General features: G+C 36.0%; 1 protein-coding gene across 2 annotated transcripts; it reads right to left on the bottom strand.

The window, feature by feature from the left end:
* Positions 1-36: 36 nt before the first annotated feature.
* Positions 37-26,236, bottom strand: LOC149725405 (uncharacterized). 2 transcript variants are annotated; one of them, XM_089892462.1, is made up of 20 exons: positions 25,403-26,236; positions 25,003-25,109; positions 24,519-24,589; positions 22,560-22,712; positions 20,888-21,025; positions 10,050-10,184; positions 9,464-9,565; positions 8,937-9,079; positions 8,339-8,439; positions 7,745-7,798; positions 6,090-6,241; positions 5,514-5,723; positions 5,015-5,126; positions 4,601-4,711; positions 3,913-4,094; positions 2,977-3,190; positions 2,183-2,322; positions 1,584-1,749; positions 1,009-1,162; positions 37-729 (listed from the first exon to the last, which is right to left on the bottom strand). In XM_089892462.1, exons 1-20 carry the CDS (start codon positions 26,131-26,133, stop codon positions 504-506), a joined length of 3,402 nt encoding a protein of 1,133 aa, XP_089748588.1. In that variant the 5' UTR covers positions 26,134-26,236; the 3' UTR covers positions 37-503. The 2 variants fall into 2 exon arrangements, with proteins under 2 accessions (XP_089748588.1, XP_089748589.1); XM_089892463.1 differs by having other exon boundaries at positions 1,009-1,159.
* Between the last annotated feature and the right edge of the window lie 453 nt (positions 26,237-26,689).

The following is a 26,689-nucleotide window of genomic DNA, read 5'->3' as shown; positions in this document are numbered from 1 at the left end:
AACTTTTTCTCTTAAACCCTTTGTTGCAAACCAAAATTCTCACAAAGGAACAAAGTTACTTTATTTTTGTTATCGAAATTCATGGTTTAGGGTAAGTCCCCCATGACATCACACAACTGTTTCTCTTTGAAGATTTCGAGCGATTTCTATTTACAAATATACCAGAGATAATAAAAGATGACAAGTATGATACAAACAAAACAATGACCATTCTTTCATATATAAATAAAACAAATAGGAAAATTAAAAAAAACCTGACATGAGAAAAGTAACAGATAATGAATCCAGTTGTCGAGTGCAAAAGTATAACGAGCGTATTTGTGTGGCAATATATATCCTGTTTAAAACGAGTGTAGCTGTGTGTGTGTGTGTGTGTGTGTGTTACTATCGCCTAGGTAACTGTCTCCGCTAATTGCATGGTGGTGACATCATTGTGACATCATTATAACATTATTGTGACACCATCATGATATCATTGTGACATCATTGGCAAGTGGGCAGTGTCAGCTTGTGTGCGAGGACACCTTGTGGTTGATAACAATCTTGGGCGGTTGAAGTTTAGGTATCGTTCCAAGTTTTGAAGGAGAGTTTCTTATCGTGGTGTTATTTGTTGTAACACAGTCGTTACATTGTTGTTTATTGTTGACATCATTGTCCGTTTTGTTCGTTATTATGACATCATCAATAGGTTCAGTGTGGTTTGGAATGTTCAGATTGGTCCGGCTGTTTCTGTTTAAATGTGAAAACTTTTAATGAATGCAACTTATTTAATCTCGAGTGGCAGACAACGACAGTCATTATAACATGAGTGTTCTGTTACATACACCTTGTGCCCGTTTACAAGTTACCCTGCTCAAGAATACATATGCTTACAATGGTACCTTAATCGAGCTTTGAACCCGTAACCCTATAGCTAAGAGACAGATGCTTTAATATTGCACTTAAATGTCTTTACACATACGCCCACAATAGTAATAACATAGAGTCTTAATATTTGCAACCTTTTACCTCATTGATAAGTCAACATGCAACGCAAGTTTAAACGCTTCATTCATTTCCTCGTGACCTGATGTTGGGGTCTTCACTTCCCAGAAGTTGAGATTATCTTTAAGTTGTTCAAGGAGAAGACATTGGCTTTGATCTTCCATGGGAGATTCATCTGCTGTGACATCATTATTGTTACAACAATGGTTATTGTTATGAAACATTAGGTCGGTTTGTTAGGTATGTAAAAATCATTGTTATCACTTATCACAAAACAATAAAACATCATTAGTAATGAAACAGCATTACATGAAAGTTGACCAACACAAAAAACAAAACAAAAATCAGCATTAAAGTATCATTAGTAACGAAGTCCAAATTATGGGAATAAAACGAAGAACAAAACGACAATTGTTAAAACACGCCACAGGTAAAACTATGAGTAGAATAAAACTGCAACTACTAAACCCAAACTTAAAGAATTTTTGTGTTTGCAAACTTTCATGTTTGATAACTTGATAGAATAGGTGTTTTTGTAATATATTTCAATATAGCATTCATTAATATTGGCAGCAAAACTACAAGTCATCTCCCCTCACCTTCATTATCTTCTGCTTTACCGGCAAGAATCCCCGTTTTATACATTGATTGAACGATCGGTTTTATCAAGTTGTTAATAAACGTTCGTTGTAACTCAGCAACTTGTGGCCGCTCACGGTCCATGAACGGGGAAACTGGGACGCCGAGTTCACGCTCCTCATCGCCCTGGTGTAGTGAAAGTATAATTAATATGATTTCTGTGTGGCGAATGAATTATACTGATAGTGAGAAATTTGGTAATCCAAAAACTTTTGAAAAAGAAGTAACAATAAACTGACTTTGAAACATGTCTTAAAGACTGTTCTATATAGGTGAGGTCCTACAGTGCAACAAAGGTACCTGGAATGTTTGTGAGAGCAAGATAAAACCACAACCTACCGGCTAATATATAGACCTCTGCACGATCTATATATTATCCATAATCATAACACACCGTGTTGCAGTAATAGACCAACTCTGGCCTAAACCTAGATTTTGCCTCACTTGGGAGTTTAGGATCTCACCCACCTTAAATAGAATAGAACTCTGGCATAAATCTCAGGTACTCTGGTGTTGCTTACTGTAGGATCCACCCACTAAATAGAATATACATATTCACCTGAATAAAGAACTCCTCACAAATTGCTTTGGTCCATGTAATATGAAGATTCCTCTCTTTAGCTGGCCCACCAATGTCAGCAAGCTTGATAACCATCTGGCAGACAAGCAACCTGTCGGCATCTGCTGACCAATTCAAACCTGCAAATATTAAATCATTGATTACAAGATCATGCAGTAGGTCAGACGTGAGAGAAATAGTAAGTTGGGGTAAAATGGTAAAGTATGCTAGGGTGAAATGGTTCATGTTTTCACATTATCCTCATGACTCTAAAAGAGCGTCGCGATTTGTTAAAAACATAATCAGAAAATATGGGATGTAGGTGCTATAACTATCTTACCCAACAGTACTATAGTACAACACCAATTACACTAGCAATAATAAAGGATAGGGTAGTCTGAAAATCAATTATAATACACAGTTGGGATAATGGACCAACTCGGACCTAAATTCCAGGTCTCATGACATGCCTCACTGTAGGACCTCACCCATACAGAATAGAATGTGCATATACAATGTTGGGGTAATGGGCCAACTCTGGTCTAAACCCCAGGTCCCATGACATGCCTCACTGTAGGACCTCACCCATATAGAATATAATGTGCATATACAATGTTGGGGTAATGGGCTAACACTGGCCTAAACCCCAGGTCCTATGGCGTGCCTCACTATAAGACCTCACCCATACAGAATAGAATGTGCATATACAATGTTGGATAATGGGCTAACACTGGCCTAAACCCAAGTCCCATGGCGTGCCTCACTATAGGACCTCTATGTACACAGTATCTTACCATTCTGTGACTTGACGCTGAACTGTGATAATATTTCCCCGTGTTTCTTGAGGTCGGTGGCTAGGATGGCTTCAACCACGAGGAACCGAAGTCTCTTCCATTCAGCAGTGTCGAGGTTCTTTAAGAAATTAAACCGAGGATCTGAATATAACAATCCCCATGATGAGGAGGCATGGTGGTTCTCAAGCACAGAACGATCGTTGTATAATATTGCCTGCGATAGAGTAATGGGGTTAGATATTGAAAGTCTCAAGGTCACTCAGTTCAAAAGGATGTTGACACCAGTAGCACATAAATGTAATGATCCAAAAACCCCACAAAGCTTAGGTTATATACTCATAAAATAAAACATGGAAAACATATATACAAAAAACAATGGGGACAAAGTTAAGCAGTTTAAAGGGGACATAAACATACAACTTAAAGGGGACAACGTATAAACAGCTTTTTAAAGGGGACACCAAAATGTTTTAAGAAGCAATGAGAGATTAGATATAATGGTTATACACCATAGGTAATCTAAGTCTTAAACTACAGGTTGGATATACAATGGTGATACTCTGTGTGGTTTTCAAACTTTTATAAAGGAACCAGGCAGTAATGGTTAAAAAAAAACAAGTTGTATGTTACAAAACTTGGTAACCACTGAACATTACAAGTTCCGAATGGAATTACCGTTCCATTGAGAAGAAAATAAAATGGCAAAGTTCTTCAGGAATCCACCTCCGCAAGCAGCCAGTATTCCAAGGTAGGTACAAATAATGTTTGAAGATGGATAACACCCAGGGTGCTACCACCTATACCCCACTGAGACAGTAGTCTTAGTATTTATATTAGATAAAATGTTACGTTGTACCATAGATGTGTAAAAAGACACCTTTGTTATACTTAAAATTGTAACACATTACCAGCTCTATTAAAATATTCAATACTTACTAATGGGTGTCTTGTCTCCACTAAGAATGCATTGGTTCTACCAGGATGGTCATAATCATGCATGGCTGCAGCCAGATAAAGTGACATAAGTTCCAACGCAGGTATAGCTTGGGCCAATGACCCGTGCCCAATGTTGTTAACTTGACAGTGGTTGTGTGAGGTCCCGGTCCCACTATCTGAGTCTAAACGGGAGCAAACATGGTGGTTAGGTTTGTGTTTACTGAGCGATGAACAAACATTGTATATAGCCAGGTGGTGTGATTAATCACAGTATGTGCTGTACTAAGTATACAGTGTAAGTGAGATCGATGGTTGGTGGGCAAACTATAAATGGTACCTAACCATTATAAGGTTGTGGGGGACGAAAATATACATCAGGAGTTTACTGGTGCAGGTCAGAGTTGACCAATACCCCAACATTGTATATGCACATTGTATATGGGCGAGGTCTATTAAAAGAACAAATATATAAATATATTTTAAGGATAAGTTTTAAATCAAAGTAGGGGCTGGACATGTCAATGCAAATGGAACTACTGCTTAAGAAAGACACTTAGATAAGTATAAGCAAATCCACAGTTGAATGTTTCAAACAACGACTGCTTTCCACAGCAAGGATCTTGGGAGGATATTTTGGTCCATTACACCAATGACATTGGAATGGAAAGTTTCTGTAATTTCCGGTTACCTGAAGAATCTGAGCTGAACAAAGCTGATGACTCATGGAAGCCAGGAATCGCTTGCGTTGAAAGATACCAACACCCGTGTAATACATCTGCTGCGTGGATGCGATTGTGGTCTGGAGGGATAAGGTGTAAAGATATATTTTTGAAAAATTCACTGTGTTTTGAGCCTTTGAGGTAACGGGCCAACTCTGGCCTAATCCCAATTCCCATGGCATGCAATACTGTATGATCTTACCCATATAGAATAGTATGTTTATTATTAACTGTTTATAAACTGCCTCAGTGTGGTATAGGTGGTATCACCCTGGGTGTTGGGGTAATAGACCTACATCCCAGGTCTCAGGTGTGCCTCACTGAAGATCACACACATATATATAACATACCAATACACACTAAACACTAAGCACACAACTTACATGGAATGTTCCTATATCCTTCCTCTAATGCTCTCATATATTGCACAAATTCTTGCTTGGGAATTTTAAAAGTTTCAAACAGACCTGTGTCTTGAAACAATTTAAACGCCATCTGCGAAAGACAAGCATATTAGCATTATTGGGTTATATGTGTAGTACTAGCTCAAATATACAGTGTAGATGGGAAATTTGTGTAGTGGTTAGATGTTTGTATTGTAACTGAAGAAAACATATTTGATGCTACCATTGGTGGTGTATGTGTCTTTGGGCAAGATACTTAAGTTGGCTTAACAACAATTGCTCCAACCCAGTGGTCACTAATGGGTTGTAGCAGCCTATTGGGTAATGGGCAACACTGGCCTAAGTCCCAGGTTCCATGGCAGGCCTCACTGTAGAACCTCACCCATATAGAATAAAATGTGCATATACAATGTTGGGGTACTTAATGACTTCACCCATTCATAATACAATACTTGCAAGCAACAGATATATAACCCACCTGGCTTAACACACAGTCGGTTTGTTGGGCGAGTGTAAAGATTGGGAAGTTCCATTTATACACAGATTCAAGCAGCTTCTGCTGGTAGTGTAGGAAGAAGTTGTAACCATCGTCCGTCAACTCGTCGTCACTCCACTGGTTGCCACGACAAGTGACAACCTCCTCCATGATTGTGATGTCATCATCAAGTTGTGAGGTAGAGGTTAGGAACTGGGGGGGGGGAGATATTAAGAATAAAAACACCTCTTCCGGCTAATGTATTTATGGTTTTATGTTGTATTACAATGGGTTAAAATGGATGTCGTGTTTTATTCATCATCATCGCTAACTGTGAGAAAACAATAAATATTCTTTGTTTACCAGAAAATTGGCAGATTCTATTTTAGTCAATGAAAATTAGTATTATAAGAAAGAATAAAAACATGGACCATCTTGGAACCCTACTACAACATCTTTCCCTCTAACTGTGCAATCTCCCCCACCTCCGCTAATATACCATCTTACCCCGCCCAATGACCCATCTTATTCCCGCTTAATGACCCACCTTACCCCCCACCACCACAAACAGCCACCCACCTCATTATCCTCCTCATCGTGATGCAGATGATGTTGGAGGTGATGAAGATCCAAGGGATCAGAATCCTTCTCGTTCACCGACTTTGACCTCGCGATGGGGGAAGTCACGTCATCGTTGTCGCAACTCTCATAGTCCGACGATACCGTGGGGACTGTTGGGGGAGGGGTTAGTTGGTCCTTGTATCAGGGGTAATATTAACATTTCATATGAGGACGATATAACACAAGTTGGTATATTTATATTGAAATGGTTGTTTTGGGGTAAGTTAGTTGGGAGGTATACCGATGGTATAAGAATAAGTAATGTTGGAAATTTTTCAAAGAAAAACAGATTCCCGAATCAAAACTTTAAAATTACGAGCAAGAGTAATATTATATAATTGGGTAATGGGCCAACTCTGATTAAAATCCCAGGTCCCATGGCGTACCTCACTGTAGGACCTCAACCATATAGAATAAAATGTGCATATACAATGTTGGGGTAATGGGCCAAATACCACTGTGGGACCTCACCCATACAAAGTAGACTAGACATGTATAGAAACTCATGTGGCCTCATTCGGAAACAAGCAGTCGTATTGATTACATTAGATCAATGTTTGGGTGACATTACCTCTAATTTAAAATCAATCCAAAGTCAGTTTATATTTAATGGAAAGTTTAAAGTGACATTTACTAACTTACGTTGTTATTTATTAAAACCAACACATTTTAAAGTTAGTATGGTTTTAATTGAAGCTCATATGATGCAATATACTTTAGGATATATTATAATGAGTCCGGTTATAACCGTATTTTTAAACATTTAAACTGGATGTAACACCCTGTACTTTAAACATGGGGTGGAATTTACACCCAACACCCTGTACTTTAAACATGGGGTGGAATTTAAACCAAACACTCTGTACTTTAATTGTAAAAATTACATAAAAAATAACTTCTCAAGCATACGAGAACACAAGGCCATAGTTCCCAAGCATTATTCAAACAAAGGATTGAAAGTAAAGTTAACCCGAAATATTGTTCTGCGCAAATATGTTCCTATTGATAACAGTTTGCGTGGTGAGGTTTGCTATCGTATGTTTGCACCGTACACAATGATTTATCATGGACAACATTCCATTTAAGCCTCAAGCAAAATTATCCACAGCAGTTTGTTGTCAAGTTTGATCCGTTATAAACAAAGTAAAAGATTGGGCTTCGTATGTCAAACGGGACATAAATTATTGTGAAATTATTAGGTGTCAATCAAATAAAATTTAACGGTTGAAATTTTGGTTCTGTTGTAAAGTTCGTAAAGTTTTGCAGACAAAATGCTGATTCAATAATATTTATGTTTTTTACCATAAGATTAATCCCAAGATTTATATTATTTAAAACAACAACAGTATAATACAGCCCAACTCATATAAACACTTGTGAAAAATGGTGCAACCAATTCAAAGTTATTGTTTTGTTGACACTTTGTAAAACTATCTGATCAAATTACTGACGTATCGGTCAAATACAACCTAACTTATATAAACACTTGTAAAAAATGGTGCAACCAAATCATAGTTACTGTTTTGTTGACACTTTGTAAAACTAGCTGTTAACGCTACTGAAGTGTTAGTCAAAACAACTCATACAAAACCTCCATTAAACAAAATACTTACATTTCTTATGAACTGACAACAGGTTATGGGAGGATGGGAAATATACTTGCGAACCTGTGGGGAGAATTTATATTAATAATATAGTTTTAAATGGATTATGAAGGAATGCTAGCTAAGTAACATAACATAAATTTGTTGAATACGGTATTAAACTTTTTGCACAAATTCAGATTACTTTTTAATGATTGCTTTCTATTATTATACGGATTTGAAATAAAATGAATGCAACTATTATATCTGTGTAATAACTTTTGCTGCAAAGTTTAAATTAGTGAAAGTTTAAAGTGGAGGCTAAAACCAGGGAAGACAAACTTTGGCATAAACCTTAGCTACCATGCGACTTATAACAGATAGAAAAGTAGTGGGCAGCCAAGACTGTTCACTGCTAACTGCTAATTCTAAACAAAACACATTTTACATAATGGGTTAATAATATAAATATATAAAATCTTTTAAAAATTAAATCAGAATTTTTTTCGATTATTTTGATTCCCACCTAATCTATCATAAGCACCCACGTTCCAATGCAATCCCAACCAATATGTACACAGATACAACCACAAGCTGAATAAACAATAAGCTTAATATTCTCACCACTACTTGGTAAACTTGGGTAGGTCTTCCTTCTACCAAGGTTGGCTCTTATCGAGCTGTCAATCACAGGGCTACTGCAACGGGAATCAAGGGGAGATACTCTGTGTGGGAATCAACAATATATATTTTGAACAGTATATACAGTAAGGTTGGGGAAGATGAGACACTTTAGCACATAATATGCAAACATCCTGATCGTGTTTTAAACAATTAACAACGGTCTATGGGAGTCATAAGAATGCGGTTTTAAAATTAATTAAATGTTCTTTGTTTGCTCCTAAATTGGAGGAGAAAATAGAGTTAAAAGTAGTCCTATTTTCTCCCATCCTACTGTACATTATATATATTATGAACAATATGTATTATGAGATACCTATGTAGGAATGGAGACAGCATATATATAAAGATAAAACTTTTTAAAATGCTCCTCTTGTTAAATATTAATCACCAAACAGCCGGGTTAAACCTGTAAAACTAGGGAGCTAAACGTTGTACATTTGTTAATGTGCCACACTGTCAATTTTTTTTTGATTCAACTATAAGAATTTAAATAGAAAAGATAAGGTTCCCAGGTTCAAAACCCACTGCAGTGACTCACAAGGGTGACTTTTCTTTTGATATCTTTGGAAGTCTCTTTGGTTTAGCAGGAGCTGGTTCTTCTGTTGGTAACCCGGTTGCAGTGGTGGTGGTGGAGAAGATATCCTTGGATGGATTCCATTCATTTCTACGCGAGGCTGACCTCTGGAAGATGGGAGTGTGTAATGTAAGGACAGAATGCTTTGTGTAGATTCACTATTCTATATGGGTGAGGCATACCATGGGACCTGGGATAACAGACCAGGTTTAGCCCAGTGCCCAAACATTGTATATGCACATTCCATTCTGTACCGGTGAGATGCTACATTAAGGCATGCCATGGAACCTGGGATTTGACCAGAGTTGGCCTATTGCCCAAACATTGTATACGCACATTCTATTTTATATGGGTGAGGTCCTACAGCAAGCAAATTTTACCAAACACCATACAACTACATACCATTATAACATACAATACAGAGGGTAACTTACAAAGATAACAATTTGTCTGACTTATACAATAACATACAATATAGTAGATATACCAACCTTCCCTGCAGAATGTCGAGGCGTTGAAACAACATCATCATCTGAACCATCAGTCCCACTATCGTGTAACCAAACCACTTGTCGGGGCCGGACGTGGTCCGTCTGTGGGGAATGGAAGAACTCATAAAATAAATTAATTATTTTAATTTGTTTCCTTAAAAATGACAGCTAAGATCCTATAATTAAAATAATGAACATAACGACAGTTGTTAGAACCATGCTATGGATAAAAAGTGCGAAAAGAATGTCAGTTAAATATGGCTGCAACTCGACTGTGGGCATGGGAGTGGCAACAATTGATAAGTCACTCAAGTTCCCACCCACGAGGATATAAATGACCAAACCAACCAAAAGTCATGTCTGCTTATCCACACACTGCAATAGCTTCAGCAACTCAACTGTGGGCATGGAAGTGGCAACCATGGATAAGTCACTCAAGTTTCCACCCACGAGGATATAAATGACCAAACCAACCAAAAGTCATGTCTGTTTATCCACACACTGCAATAGCTTTTGCAACTTGACTGTGGACATGGGAGTGGCAACCATGGATAAGTCAGTCAAGCTCCTAACCACTATAATGTACCTTATAAGGCTTCAACAAGTTCTGTAGATCTTCCACCAGAGATTCAACAAGAGCGGGTGATTTTCCCAACTTCTCTAATGTTGATTGAATTTCAACCAAAGTGGATGTATCGACTAATGTGGATGACATCACAGCCTGTGGGAAAATCAACATATTATATATGGTATATAGATACTTGATACAAACTATAAAGATACATAATAATCAAGACACCATATTTTGAGATACTTATTATGTTCTATAACGGTCAAAATAAAAATTTCAGCATAAAAACGATACAATGCGCAAATCTTCAATAATCAACATTAATTTATGAAAGTTTCACAATGGCTTGCTGAAAGTTGTATGTATAACATAGGTTTTTGAATTTTTCTGAACTGCATTGAAATAAAAGAACCAAAAGTGAGCCGTTAAAACAATACTACTTATGCAATGAGAACTTCTTGATTTGAATAACAAACTACAAAGCAAGCTTTAATAAAGATTAATATTTCAAGAAATCCTTCATTGTATACCTACATATTAATACAGTGCGCAGAATGTATTGAACATATTCACGCAGTAATTCCACACACAAGTTGCCACACTCAAACTGGATACAAACTTTAGCATCAGAATTATAGAATTTAAACTACAACTACAAACCATACATGAACCTTACCCACTTTAAAATAAAAAACATAATTCTGTTTTGTAATACATTTGCAATTATAGAAAAAATATTCATTTAAGTCATGTTGCACTTGTTATACAACTATTGCAGAAAAAAAAATTTTTTAAACCATGAAAATATTTAAATATTACGCTTACACTTACATATTAGCAAGTTAGCAACCGATGTAAATATATAAACATAACCACAACTAATCTATCAACTTAAACACATAACCAGTTGCGCAATCTTTTAGTGTTAAGCAAGGAAGAATGCAAAGTGTTAAACTTCATAGAAATGAGATACGAAACGCGTTAATGACAGGAACAGGTCTAACTAGGTCCCTGATCATCTTGAAATGGGAATTAATAAATATTTCTGTGGGGTTAATAGGGTTTATCATCATTGCCAATAACTATAGTAATGAATATGAATATGAATAATTATGGGGTAGAAGTGGCTTTGATATTTATACTGTTGATTGCTTTGTATTAACATGGTAAAGGGAGATATTTAAAGGGCTTGAAAGGTAGAACAGTTTATTTTTTCAAACACAGGGGAGGCAGGGACACAGTCCTAGGAAACAAACCTAACCTTAATTAGTTCTAATGTTTACTGATTAATGCAGTGTAGAAAATTTCAATGTAGGACTGCCCACCCTGCCACCCCAGGTTTGGCGCCTTTTTTCCCAATATAGTTTTGTTTCAATACAATTTTGCACCAATTTAAAAATCTCTATTACCCCATCTTAAAAGTATTAGTTGCAATCTTGTAATATTTTCTGATTGTGCAAAAATTCCAAGCATAACAGTGTTTCACACCACTTAAATAAGACGCAAACCAGTAAATGTAAGATATTATAGAAGGTAAAACACGGCAACACTGCAAGTGGTTAAACCGCACAAACTGAATGTGTTGGAAAGTTAATGAGGTGTAAGATGAGAATACAAATATAGCTAATGGAACGTTAAATCTACGCGCTTGCATTTGGCTGGCTGTGCAAAGAACAAGCTAACTATAACACTTGGGTGGCTGAAAAGTGACAACGGTATCAACAATTCTGAGCTGACAAAGCAGATATACTGAAGTACACACACTTTTAAACATAGAATTGTAGAATAACATACAGCAACTGGATAAAGAATATAATACTGACTTGTTTATACACAATGCTTAGTAACTGTATCCACATACAACAAAAAGTTAATTTGTTTTATTACAATTAAACAGTTACAGCAACCAACTATACAAGCAGAGTAACTTACTCTATAACGAATCCTTATATTACTTTGTATACAGAGACACTGAGTAGCATTACAAATCTTGTGTCATTTAAATACCACTTAATAAACTGACAGCAAACACAAACCGGACGTTTTATCTAAATATTGATAAGTCTTACTTCAGAGAAACTTGAGGCTTAAAATTACAATCTTATAAAACATTCTCCCAAACTAAATTGAACTATATTGTCCTAACTTAATGTGCAACTAAATATAAAGACAGTTGGGTTAAAATTGGAATTCTTACATCAATAACTGAAAGTGATACAAAGAAAGAACGAGTGGAGATATATATTACATTGTTTATACGAGCATGCACCCCAGACACATATTCTATATATAGGACGCAGACTTACTAAAAATAATTGGCATTAGGAAATCATGTGCAATCTAATAATAAATATTATATGCCCGCAGATTAACCTTTTTTTCTTGTAACAATTTTTTTCATTAATACAAATGAAAACTACCTAAACCACTGCATAACACTCTATCTGTTCTATTTATATAGTTTAACACCGCTGATAGACATATTTAAACTACATTCTCACTTAAATGCAACATTAATATATATAATATTTTTTAAGCTTAAATGCAATATCAATATAAGCAAATACACAATCCACAACTGGACAGGCCAACCCTCAAATTTTTTACACTGCATTAATCAGTCAACAATACAACCAGTAAGTTTAGATTTGTTTCAAAGAAATGTGTGTCTAACTCTCCCTGCCTCCCCTGTGTTTTAAGATTGCACACTCTCTATAAATCTGCACCTCACAATAACACCCATAAAGCTTTATATAACCACGCACCATGAGTTAGTAAAATAACAAACAAAATAATTTATCGTTCAATCGGTCTAAGCAAATCAATACTTAATATTATCCAATACAAACAAAATTAAATTCCACACCAGCAGATTAATTTTACAAGCGTAGATAAGTCACGAAATTAAATCACTCAAAGGTTTGAAAAACATAACTATATATATAGCATGATGGGGGAAAACGGGACACCTTTTATTCTATTTTCTCTTTCCACTTGGTAGTAAACAAAAAACATACAAAGACTTATAAAACGGTATTCTCACGACTCAAACCATTGTTAAGTGTTTAAAACTCAATCAGTATATTTTGATAATATGTCCCAAAGGTGTCCCATTTTCCCCACTTACTGTATATATATTCTATAATTCTATATTATCTCTTGCAATGCAAGTCTCAAACAGCATATTTAAATCTAAGGCTTAGGTCTATTGCTGCTGTAGCTACAAGACATGATATATTTAAACTGATTTTCTAGCACAAAATTAACATAGTATTATATTAAGACCAACGTTTGGTCTATACCTTGATGAAGTTTCCTTACATAACAAGCAAACATATTGTCAACAAAATGTCACTTAATTTTTATGCCAGAAGATTAAGATAAGTCCCTAACATTAACATATGCTTGCTTGATAAACTACACACATAATTACACTGAACTTGTGTCATTTACGACTACAAACCCCAATAATAGACATGGCATTACAACAAACTAGGTTAAAATATTGAATTTCGCTTGCTAAGCATTTTCATTGAAAAACACTGTCTTTGCAATGCAGACAGCTGGCATGATCTGCACAGCATGTTTATATTATAATAGCAGGTTTGGAAGGATTGTATAAAACGGTTTGTTAGAAAACACATAACGTTTCCTGTATATGGTTATGTGGTTAAAACATATGAATAAACCGCCATGTAAGAGTTACCATCTTTCTAAACATGTACAATGAAACCGAACACCAGTGTTTCTATTTTCAAGCATCCCATGTCTCAGTTACACGTCGCGCGTGTCATTATTACGTAACAAGCACTTCTGTAATGACTCGCGCTGTTACAGAAACCAGTAAAAAGTTCGAAAGGTCACCACGCCAAATCACCGAAACAAATCGACGCAATAATACCGATTATCAATGTAACAATGCGCATTTGTGACGTGCATGATTCGTGACATCATATGAGCATGAGTCAGCTTGCTTACTTTCTGCCGAATCATAATACAGAATACTAAATGTGACCGTAGGCGATGGCGCGAACGGATAAAGAAATAACAGCGATTAACAATGCCATGATTGAAACGTCATAATCACGTTGAAAATTCCCTTTCGGAAATCAAAAATGGCGTTCGCGACTTCACGTAGTAAAGACTGTTTCATGTAATTAAAGTTCCACGGTTTGTGTGCGTTCACCAGCCACGCATTTTATTTGCCATTTTTCTTGTTTAGTTTTACCCGTGGCGTGTTTTAACAACTGTCGTTTTGCTGCCAATTTCCTTCTCTTCGTTGTTTCAGTTAACTTGATATTCGCTGCTGTAGTCAACGAATAAAAAATATCTTTTTAGGTTAAGTGTGCTATTTGACAATGATATAGTGGGTTTACCAAGCCACGCTGCGGGTGTATAATACGTGCAATCCATTACTGTATTCATGGTATTGTCAAAGCTACGCCAATGTACAGCAAATTGATACCAAGTCTACAACGCAGTGGTTCCAAACCTTGTTCGTTAAATAGGCCGGTAGTTTCCAACCCATGGAAGGTTTACCACATGTGGTACATGAAGGTCTTCGGTGGTATACGCACTACGCGAGCGACTTGTTTAGGATTACAAGTTTAGCGTAAAAGCTACATATAGTAATGAAAGCATAAACCATTTTACCCAACCAACTATTAATGCAAAGTGGCGCGTTTCATTCAAACGTATTGCAAACCAGCTATAAGTTATACATTGGGTTAGTTATAGCATACCACATTATCGGCCCGTTGGGTAGCAAACAAAGAATATTTATAGAATTACATAAACGTAACCTCTCGACTCTAAGAAAGCGTTGGTAATTGTTTAAAATACGATTAAGAAATATGGTATATAAAGTCTAACGTTATCTATCTACGATCCAACACCCAGCACTATATCAAGTTTAATCATAAACCATGGCTTTAAATCGTAGTCGATCATTTATATAACCCCGCCACGACGGTGCGGTGGTAACCTAAGACTCGTAGGTTCCACAGCGTTATTTGTTCTTGTGTGGGTGGCTTTACGACTCTTGACTGGAGAAGTTATTAAAACATGGCGGGGGGCATACCAGACGGTAGCTTACGCCAACCTACGTCACCGTGCTGGATTGTGACGTCACAAGAGCAGCGGACGACAGCAATTAAACATTTATTGGCTGTCAAACTTCGCTTTTCGGGCAAACGCAGCTGCGGCGCTGGATTCGAATATTAATGAAAATTCTTAAGTGCAGATCTTCGCATTAGTTTTCAACGCATACTACGGACTACAGACACAGTGGAATCCTAATTTTATAGGAATTTTGGTTACCGGGATTTTACTGAGAACGAAGAAATGAGCGAAACTCCCATTATTTTAGTGGAAACGCTCTTCCTGGCTGGGTCACGGCACATGCAGCATTCTCACAATTCAAATTTCCCACAGGGTCGAATATTTTTGGCGAGCGCCAATTATTCCCAACAATGCGGTTAAAATAGTTAATTAAACATCTTGGCAACAGTAGTCGATTGCACGGTTCTTAATGATGTAAATAAATCAATACGTCAATAGCGGTAATAAGCCAATAAGCTTTGAGAATGCGACAATCGCCTCCAAAGGAGACATGTGATGTAATAATAAGACATTGGGGAATACGAATCACAATCGTGGGACTAGTTCTTTTTGTTTGTTTTTTTTATTGGAAATGTTTGCCAATTATGCAGATTTTGCGTTTTTTTGGTATTTTTTGCGGCTGTTTTTGTCTTTTTGTGCCGTTTTTGCAAATGTTTGCAAAACACAAGACGTTTCACTTTTGGCTGCATAACTAAAATACAATTGGCAACAAAATGTTTTTATCTTTGATTTCGTTTATGTAAAACTAACTCCCTTTTTATATAATAATGTTACTTTTAATTTTCTCTTCGATTTTGATGGTAACGAGGATTAAAGAATTTATAAAAAAAATAATTTACATTTCCCTTAAAAGACATAGCGACAAATCAACAGTTGTTCCCCTACCGTGGGGATTTACAGGATTTCGCCAACGAAAAGTGAAAGTACGAAGGTGGTACGTTATGTAAAGGCCACGTATTTACACACGAATAGTGGAGGTGTATGGTTAAACATGGGGCTCCCATATGCGATATAATATGCCACACATACCAACGATACGTCACATACTTGATAAATGGTTTCCTAAACCAATACCAGCACTGCTTGTTTAAAGGAGGAAGGGAAACGCTCCTATGTTTGCGAACGAGATAAATTTAAAGCTAAATCTTAACACAGGGCGTATGGCGTTCGGTGCGTTTTATTTTTCTATTTTATTCTATGTGGGTGAGGTTCTATAGTGGGACACTCAATGGGTTCTGGGATTTAGGCCAGAGTTCATCTATTACCACGACACCCTGGGTGCTATAACATATTTTAATTAATAGCCACTGGATTGGAGCAATGTCCGTTAATTGTCTTGCCCAAGGATACACACGCCTATCAGTATTAAGCATTAAGCTCTCCAGTTACGATGCAAGCTCCTCACCACTGAGCGGCGGTTATAGAGTATTATTTCAATCATAACTGCAGAAGTTGTGGAACAATTGATATTTCTACATGAATGAGGTCCTACGGCAAGGTATATGCCCCATTACATGCTTTGCCGTAGGGCCTCATCTTATTCTGACGCTCTGCAGCAATGTAACAAACGTCATGTGTGCGATGCGGGTTCTTGCTATAAGTACATATTATGCTATGACGACATTAAACCAAACTGTGGCATCAAATGACGCCCATGCTCACATTCAAGCGACCACAACCAAACATTTAACCGCATTCTTCGCTATTTGGTTTACCAACGTTAAGATACGAAGCCAATTTATCTCCGGGATTACACGCAATCGGTTTAAACTCAAAACCGCTTTAAAATCTGCCAATCTTTCTGCTAAGCTTACAAGGCGAATATCTGACAAAAATGTTCCCTGCAAGAAGATAATGAAGCATCCACCTGTCTGCTTTTACATCTTCTCTCCCCCATGCTTGCGGGGTGGATACTTCTACCCGGTGGTTGAAATTGCTCTTTTTTCTTTCCTCGATCCATGGACAAGATAATTAGAACCGCACACCGCTATGGTAGAATCAAATGATCGTATACCGTTGGTGTGGTAGACCTCGCTAACAGCTAGAGCCCGCGGCAAACCAGAACTGCGCGATAAACAAAGATACTTTCTCTATCGCGAAGCGCTTAACAATTAAAGAATGGACTGGAATCGTGACATTGTGACGTAACAGCAATGATGGCGCAGCGTAGAACGCTGTAACGCTGCGTCAAATGCATGAAGTATAAACAACTTAATGTCCTGTAGAGAAACGAACCGGACAACGGGAATTGAGAATTAATTGAAATTAATAAATAGATGGTAACCGATGACAAGAATTAGTTTGAAAAACGTTTCGTTTCTTGGTAGCCTCGTATTCATCGAAAACTTTTAACTGCCTCGAATATAATCTCAAACAAATCGAGTCAAATCACGAACGAGTGCGCGACACTGTGTGTGTCATCATAATCACTGCACAAAGAGACATAACAATAACTATAGTGACGTCAGTATTAAGCAACACATCATGAATTCAATGAGTTCTGTTTTAACACCAACTAATACAAATGTTTGTATAAGGCGAATTAATACACGGTTTAAATACAACTTGTGTAGTTGTATATTTCGTCTACGAATACATATTACTGTGGGGCAGGATGGGACACCGTAAGAACAAAATATCCCTTATTTTCTAATGGTTTTAACAATTAACAACGCTATTTTAGAGACGTAAGAATACGAATACATAATTCTGTAAATATTCTTTGTTTACTACCAAATGAGACGATAAAAGAAAACATGGACCATCTTACCCCAACCTACTATATATATAACTACAGCATTACAAATAAAAGATGTTAGAAATACAATAGTAAAATAGATAGACTTTACATTTTGGTAAAAATCTTATCAGTATTGAAATTAAATCCATGTCAACTTAACTGGTTGTTATTGATACAGTTATTTCTCATTTGTCAATCAGTATTTATTTGTGATGTATTGGAACAAAAGGGCAAACGTTACCAGTGGTTTATATATTTATATAAAGTTTTGCTGCATTTCTTAAGCAACATTCATTGGGATCTTGCAAACGGATTATTGAATAGGTTGTACAGCATTGAATACAAAATACAGGTTTCCTATTTCCTGCACCAGCTACCACATTAAACACATAGTCATAGACCAATGGTTTCCCATTAACCACACACTGTGCTTGCTTAATGTTAATTGAAAACAGTCGTTTGATTTCTAAGTAAGCCATGTAAAGACCATTATGCAGCAACAACCTATGCTGTTAGTATTGTGTTATACTCTGCAGTAAACTGTGATATTTTTATTTTATAGTACATGCTTATATCCCAATCTAATTAAACTGCATATATTTGCTAACCGTACTTTGCAAAAAACTGAATAAAATATAAAGAAAACCTGCATAATATAGAATTTTATCGTCATAACGAATAATACGTGCTTTCTTGTACTCGAAACAATAGATTTGAATTCATACAAACATTTTCATATTGTAATTGCGAGAGGTATTTGAAAATCCCCATATTAAAGGATTAGGAAACTGTAATCCTATACATGTAACAGGATGTGCTACATTGGTGCATACAACACACAGTATATGGTCAGTTTCAATACAAACATTGTTATAATACAGTTACACATCAATGTGGTCCCCTATGTAGTTGTAGAACATAGGGAACCTCATTGATTATTTGATTAACGTGGTGAAAAAAATATACTTTGGTTCTGCTTGTTTATAGAAGCACCTAGCTCTGGAAAAAAAGTTTTTAAGGGTAAAACATGGTGTCACCCTTGTTTCAGAAGTTGGACAGACATGCCAGGCACCATAACATTCACTCATGGCCTATGGTTAAGTATTGCAACAAGTTACATCATATCTCAGTGACAATAAAAGTCAATAATCCATACACTCCACATTGAACATGTTTGTTAAGTGTTTCAACTATCAACTCAAGTTCGTAACTGGCTGAACTCTGACTCAACAAGCTACCAACACTAATAAATGGTCGCCCACTGGCCCCTTATGTGCAATTTAACTTTTACAAAAACAGTAAAATTCCACATAAAAGATATAGACTTAATAACGCTCTTTTATAGTCGTGAGGATACGGTTACATAAATCTGTAAATTTTCTCTGTTTACTACCAAATGGGACGAGTAAATGGAATAAAAAACATGAACCATCTTACCCCAACCTACTATACATGTATCAATATTGAAGTAATGCAAACTTAGCTGTGAAATCTTTCCTATTAAAGTACTGATGGTAAGACTCAAATATTTAACAAACTATACCGTTCTTGTTAAGCTTGGTTTAGTGTGGACATATTCACATATTGCCTAAGAAGTTCCCATGTATTTCAGGCTTAACGCAACCTTAATATTCAATACCATGCTGCAATTTTACGGTTTCTAAACACAAATAAACAACTTAAATGTAGATGAAGTTCGAGATACAGAGCGTAATTACCAGCCCAACCAATTTAACCTCACCGGTTATAAGATACAATCATATTCCATGCATCTTAGGTCTTGAATTTGCTAAAAATAGCAGAAAGTGAAGCAAATTACTATTTGCAGTTCTTTATCTATCCACCAAACAATAAATAAAGAGAGAATCAAATTCAGAATCAGACGTCTGCACTGACAGTGCCCAAGATTAGCTTTAAAAGACTTCCACAAAACAATATTAAAAGACTGTTCACCAAAAACAAGAAATAAAGTAAAAACGTCATAAAGATTAGTTAGTGTCGTTAATAGTACCCTATATTACGCACACGCAGAAGAGTTTTAGGAAAATTTAAAAGTGATCACTTTCGTCAGAAAATAAACCACAAATATGAACTAGTTTGACGCATGTGAAATACGTAATTGTGTGGGCTGGGTTTAAGTGACTACACAAATTGAACAACAATAATATGCTCCATGTTGAACAACAACTTATGACTTGTTTAAGTTGTCAACAATATAGAAAAAACCATCACCCACAAAGTTACATAAGCGGGCACGAGATGTATAAAATAAAACACGCATGTTGTTGCTCCACCACGAAAAAATAAACAAGCTTTAAGTTGCATAATATGTTCATTCATTAAACAGTTCAACCTAAGTTAATTCTGCATTTTTTTAATAAAACTTTGGTTTCTTATGCATTTTTTTCTCCAGTTTATTCCACAGTAGTGAAACCAACATGTTATCATGCACTGACACAAACAAATTTTACAAAAATAGAGTTTCATTGACCTTTAAGTTTCATACGTAATATGGTAAGGGGCAAAATGTAAACGAATACTTTGTACAAGCTATGCACGCTCAACGACAACCTTTAAGTTGGGTTTTACAGATAAATTATTTACAAAAGCACTTAAACCTTCAAAGAATTCACAATTGGAACATTTATCTTGGCAGAACTGTATCTGGTCTAAATTATGCACCATGTGAATGCTTGCTGAAATGTACCCAAGTCTCATCCACACTCAAATACACTATTGTACTAAAACTGAGGCAATGAGCCATTTCTGGCCTACATCCCAGGTCTTAGGTGTGTCTTATGAAGACCTCACCCTTATAGAATAGAACCTCTATTGTTAAGTGTCTATAAACTGCCGTAGTGGGGTCTAGATTGTAGCACCCTGGGTGTTAAGGTAATAGACCTACATCTCAGAGCTCAGGCGTGTCTCACTAACACCAATATCGAACATAATACAAACTATAACACTACACACATATATGATACGGACTTACTTTTCGCTTTGAACTAGCTAGGATGGCAGGCAGAGAGGTTCGTCGCCGGTTCATAACGTCTCGCCACCGGAGGCCCTCAGTAAGCACATTATGCTCTTTGATGACATCTAGTGATGCTCGACGCTTGGTTTTACGAGGCTAAAAATAAAAAAATATATAAATAAAAAAATTCTGGGTGTTGGAATAATGGAAAACTGCCAGCTGTAGGACCTTACCAAAATGGAATAGAATTAGAGTTAAAAAGTTGCAATATATGTTTAAAGTTATATTAAAAGTAAATGTCACCTCTGCTTTCAAGGCAAAATCTGGTGCATTTTTTATTGAAAACATTATTACAGCTGAACAAACAGGACAGCAAAGTTTCCAAGCATTGTCATCTCTTAAATTACTTCCAGTTCCGGGCCCATATATCTGCAGTACTGCGTAATGCATAGACTTCGGGAAAACCCGAGATCCTCAGAATATGTGAATGGATTGTATGAGTCAATACAGAAGGAAACAATATCGTCACAACGGATGATACATAGTTACTACCAATAATTAACAATAAAGCTCAACAATGATGATTTAACATAAAGAACGCTTAATAATAAATCATAGCAAGATGTAAACTATATAAACTACTTTCCCTGATTAAGTCTTGCCGCATGGCAGACGAAACGCTGGAAATATACTATGTTTTTAACAAATGAGCCTCTAAAAGATTGTTTGTAACTACAAAAAAAGTTTTTAAAATATTAGCGACAGATATAAGTATTGCAGAATACTGCAAAGTGTGCTTTACATTGATATAATATATAGTAGGGTGAGGGAAGATGGGACACATTTTATTTCATTTTCCGTCCCATTTGCTAGTAAAAAAAGAACATTCAAAGAATTTTAAAACCAAAGCCTCCTTACTTCCAAAGGCAAAGACCGCTGTTAATTGTTTAAAAAAGGATATTTAAATAATATGTGCTACAGGTGTTCCGTTTTACCCCACCGTACTATACAAACAGACAGACTGTGCCTTTATTTTTATGTCAATGTCACATGACATGATTACCAGATAAAATCAGAACACCATTTAATTATTACGTAACATCACTCAAAAACAGTTACGTGCGTAATCATTTTTGAGAAATGGCTGGTAATAAGTTTTAAATATAAACATTACATGTAGTACCTTACTAGCAGGCTAAGCCAGCAATAAAACACTCTGCTTTAGATCAAAGCCTACTCATATATCCTCAACATTCGACACTAAACTTCCATTTTAACACATACGCTCACAACGTCTTATCTCTTAATTATACAGCTTAGTTATCGAGCGCTGAGAACATCTTACAAAGTTCGAGAGGTTATGACATCATAATAGCCATGTCACTGTTTTATTCTAGAAATAATTTATATATATAAACATCAAAAATTTTTCCCCTTTAAAATTCAAAACAATTTTACGTCTGACAGCGCACATATAACATAACTGACCATAAATATTTAATTAAGACAGAAACCACTTCAAATATATATATATTTATTTGTTATACAAAACAAGTTTGGTAAAAAAACATACCAAAATAGAAAAATATACATATTAGGCTTTAAAACATTTTATATTCATACGCTATACATTAAACTATAAACAAATACAGAAAGCTCAAAAAATAATTTAAACTTAATATAAACTTACATTAGGATGCATTCCTATACTAAGACACTGCTTGTGCGAAATCGAAGCCTGTTTTTTCATCAACACAACGCAAGGCATGAAGGCGTCCAATCTATGGGCTGCGTCACTCAATACTCGGGTACTGGGAGTTCTCTTGGTTTTATTAAACGTTTCCTGCAAAGAAAAAGGCAATCACACTCTCAAAGAATTTAGAAAAAAGCGCAGAAGATTTTGTGTTGATGGAAATTGAATTAAATTTCAAGCATGTTTGTTATGTATTATAAAATTTAATTAGATTTTAGATGATTAAACAACAAACAGTTTAAAATAGAAGCATCAAATATTTTCCTATTAAGATGTAAAGGTTTCCGGTATTAATCGGGATAATAGGCCAACTCTGGTCTGAATATCATGTCATGATCTCTAGCAGGCCTTGCCATAGAACCTCACCAATATAGAATGGTATAAAAATATAATAAAGTACACATTTTTATCAATATAATCATATAATGCAGATATACCATTTGAATCCTATGAGTAACAAAGCGATTCAGGACAGCTGTAGTGACTGACTAGACTTTGACGCTTATCTGCTACACACCCTACACCCCTTTATATAACATACTATGTGTGTTTAGTTGTAGCAATAAAATAAATTTAACAGGATCACTCTTGCCTGGTTAGTACTTAGCAAATATTTGTCTATTTACACTACCCACCTGAAGGTAGGAGGGCCATATTTATGACAACTACCTTCATACTTACATCTATAATTCAACACGTGCGTATGTGAACTAAATACGGCACAATTAGACAAACCAACGCTTTGAGAAGAAAGCTTATAATTTATAGTTTTTTTTCCCAGGGGTGTATTTGAACTAAATACAGAACAATTAAACACCCTTACAAACCAAAAGCTATGAAAAGAAAGCTTATAATTTATAGTTTTTTCAAAAACCTTTGCTAATGCTATAGAAAGTTTTTGGCCCTAATCGATTTTTTCTTGAGATTAATTAATTAAACCCGGTATAACCTTTAAAACACAGGCTAAACATTTGATATATTTTCAATTGACCTCTGGGACTAAAATTTGCCTCCGACCGTTTGTATACACACACATTAGCAGGTAACAATTATTTTGGTTTAAAAACATGGGTGCTAAAGGCCCAAAACATATGATGTCACCCCTGTTTTAAAAGTTAAGGTGACATCGGTACACAGCGGCCAATGTTACGCCTATTTCTTAAAAAGCAGACACACCCACGGCTGGAGCCACAAAACTTCAAGTGTATGACGAAAACTAAAGCTCACAACTTATGTACATAGTCCTTTAAATGCGTAGTAAAGTATATGGCCACTATGTACATAAATTTACCCACCACACGAGGTTAATATTTATCTGACCTTCTTATCGCTGCCCTTAGCTAAGTAAACATCAAGCAAAAAGTGAATGATAATAATTGTAACACAAAATACGTTTTTTATACCACATAAACCGTTGATTATTTACATTATACCTGGTAGCAGAAGTAACAGAATATATTGTAACAAGTGACATCACAAAATCAATATCCTGTTATGACAAACACAAACCAAAACAATATGACTTAGGTATAAAACACATTATGGTTGATACAGGAATAACAATATGTAATATTAATATTTATGTTAAAGTTAGAAACAATACAAATCCTTGCAAGGTTGCTTAATTCTTGGCACAAAGAAGCCGTTTTCTTGTTATATGATGGATAAAACATTGAAGAAAATTTAATGTTAATTTGTAAGCAAGAAAAGGTTTGGGGTGATGGGTCAACTCGGGCCAACCCTGGCAGATTACCCAAATCTCAGGTTCCATGGAATGCCTTGTCACAGGACCTTACCTATAGGCCTACACAAAAGAATATCCTTGCTTTTCAAAATACCTGTATTTATATCTAATCTGAACATAACCAAGCAAACAATATAACAAAGTTACCCCACCTTACTACCGTTGTTGCTATGACTAATGCTTTGTGAAACATGTCTTTCTGGAATGTGATCATGGGAGAAATCTAGAAAATCAAAACAGCGAGTTAAAAAATGTTATTTCACATGATTTATCAGCAGTGGGATTATCATCATGTGTGAAAGTTACCTCCAAAAGTAATCTGCTTTATAATTCGGATGTTCGGGTAATGGGTCAATTCTGGTCTAAATCCCAGGTCCCATGGCATGCCTCACTGTAGGACCTCACCCACATAGAATAGAATGTGCATATACAATGTTGGGGTAATGGGCAAACTCTGGCCTAAATCCCAGGTCCCATGACATGCCCACTGTAGAACCTCACCCATATATAGAATATAATGTGCATATACAATGTTGGAGTAATGGGACAACTCTGGTCTGAACTTCATGTCTCCTACCATGCCTCAATTCAGGACCTTCCACATACAGATTTCTTGTAAACAATTATTTAACTTACTTGAAAGATAATGCTGAGATTCATTGCATATTTGGTTTGATGATCCACCCTTAGTTAACCTCACACCCAACAACATGGATAGATAAACAAACCAAGGCAAAACAATTCTAGAAAAAAGAGTAACGATGATTACGAATATAGATGCAGGTGTGACGGCTAAGATGACTTGTTAGATGGCGGCGAAATGTTGGTGCAAAGAAGTTAACATTTTTATCAGTATAGCAATTTTTAAATACTTTAAATTTTATTTTACAAAAACTTGTTTGACTCTGAATGATTTCTTTAAAGTAAAAACTAACAACAGAACCTTTAATTTTATGTAAAGTAACTAGAAATACAAATATAGCCTATAATATTCTTTCTTTATTTCAACACTGATTTAGAGTAAAAGTAACTTTACCTTTGAATGAAAAGATTATACCGACATCCTTGTATGAAGTTGTGAGGAAAAAAGACGAACCCAATACACCTTGATATTAAAACAAAAGTAAGAACGACAAGTGAGCATTCAATCCTTCCAAACCAGCCTTCAAAATAACGTTTGGTTGACAAGAACAAAACAGGGAAAACTGAAAGTGCGCACACCGCCAGCGTGGATAGAAATGGGACGATGTAAAAACTTTTTAAGTCAGCCAGCTGTGTGTATGCGGAGAAGTGTAGGAAGTTTGAGGTGCTGTTACATTGAGAAGTGTTCACACTAACATATCGTGCGCCTGTTACTATAGTGCTCGATATTATGCATAAGGTTTCAAAGGTGCAGCAAATAAATAGCAAGTATGTAAGCCGAATAGGAGCTGGTTCCACATTTTGCTCAGCATCTTGCCTTTCCTCTGAGTTCTCATTATGTTCATAAGAAAGATGGTTCGCATATTGAGGTGATAAGTATTCTTGGCTGAGAAGATTCTCAGATTTTTCTCGACTTTCAGGATCACAGTAATCAGGCTTTAATTTATTTGGTCCGTTACAAAATACAGCTCTTGTGTATCGACTGTTTTTAGATGATCGTCCTCGAATAAGTTTGGACACCGACGTGTGCATAATGGCTGCAGTGTTGGCAATCATTAAAACCCCGCCCACTATATAGGAAAGCTGGAATAAATAGACCTCAGATGCATGGGCTTGGTCCTGCATGTTATTTATCTCCTGTTCACGCCATCTTTTAATATTCAAGGCAACTTAAGATTAAAATTTTGTTCAAGGCACCAATTTCCTGGTAAAAAATATTTTTAAATTAATCTTTTGTCTGCTAGGTAAAGAATTCTTTGTAACAAACATTGCATTAGTTTTGAATCCTCATGTTTGTTACAGATTAGGCCGGTGGAAAGTGTTAGAGGTTGGTAGTTAGGGAAGCAGGAAGCTGGAGCTGGAAGCTATAAGGGTTAAATGGGTTAATGGTTGTTTTGTATATTCAGCTGTTAGCAAACAATATAGGGGGGTTGTTTATACTCAATTATTATACAGAAAAAACAGAAACCAAAAAGTAGCAAATACATAAAGAGGTTAGCTACTCTGGATTTGCATATGACGCGGTTGGTAGATTCTTCAGTATCACCTTACACACTATTTCCCATTTATATTACACTGCTAATATATTTGCTCCAACCCAATGGTCAGTCGTCACTTATGGCTTGGCCAAATTTTAAGCTGTCATTGCGGTTTTAATGACGCTACAGATCTGCTGCCAACT

Source organism: Ciona robusta, chromosome 14, assembly GCF_009617815.1.
Source record: "Ciona robusta chromosome 14, ASM961781v2".
Taxonomy (NCBI): domain Eukaryota; kingdom Metazoa; phylum Chordata; class Ascidiacea; order Phlebobranchia; family Cionidae; genus Ciona; species Ciona robusta.
The sequence above is the reverse complement of the archived record's forward strand: the minus strand, read 5'-3'. Positions and strand labels throughout refer to the sequence as shown.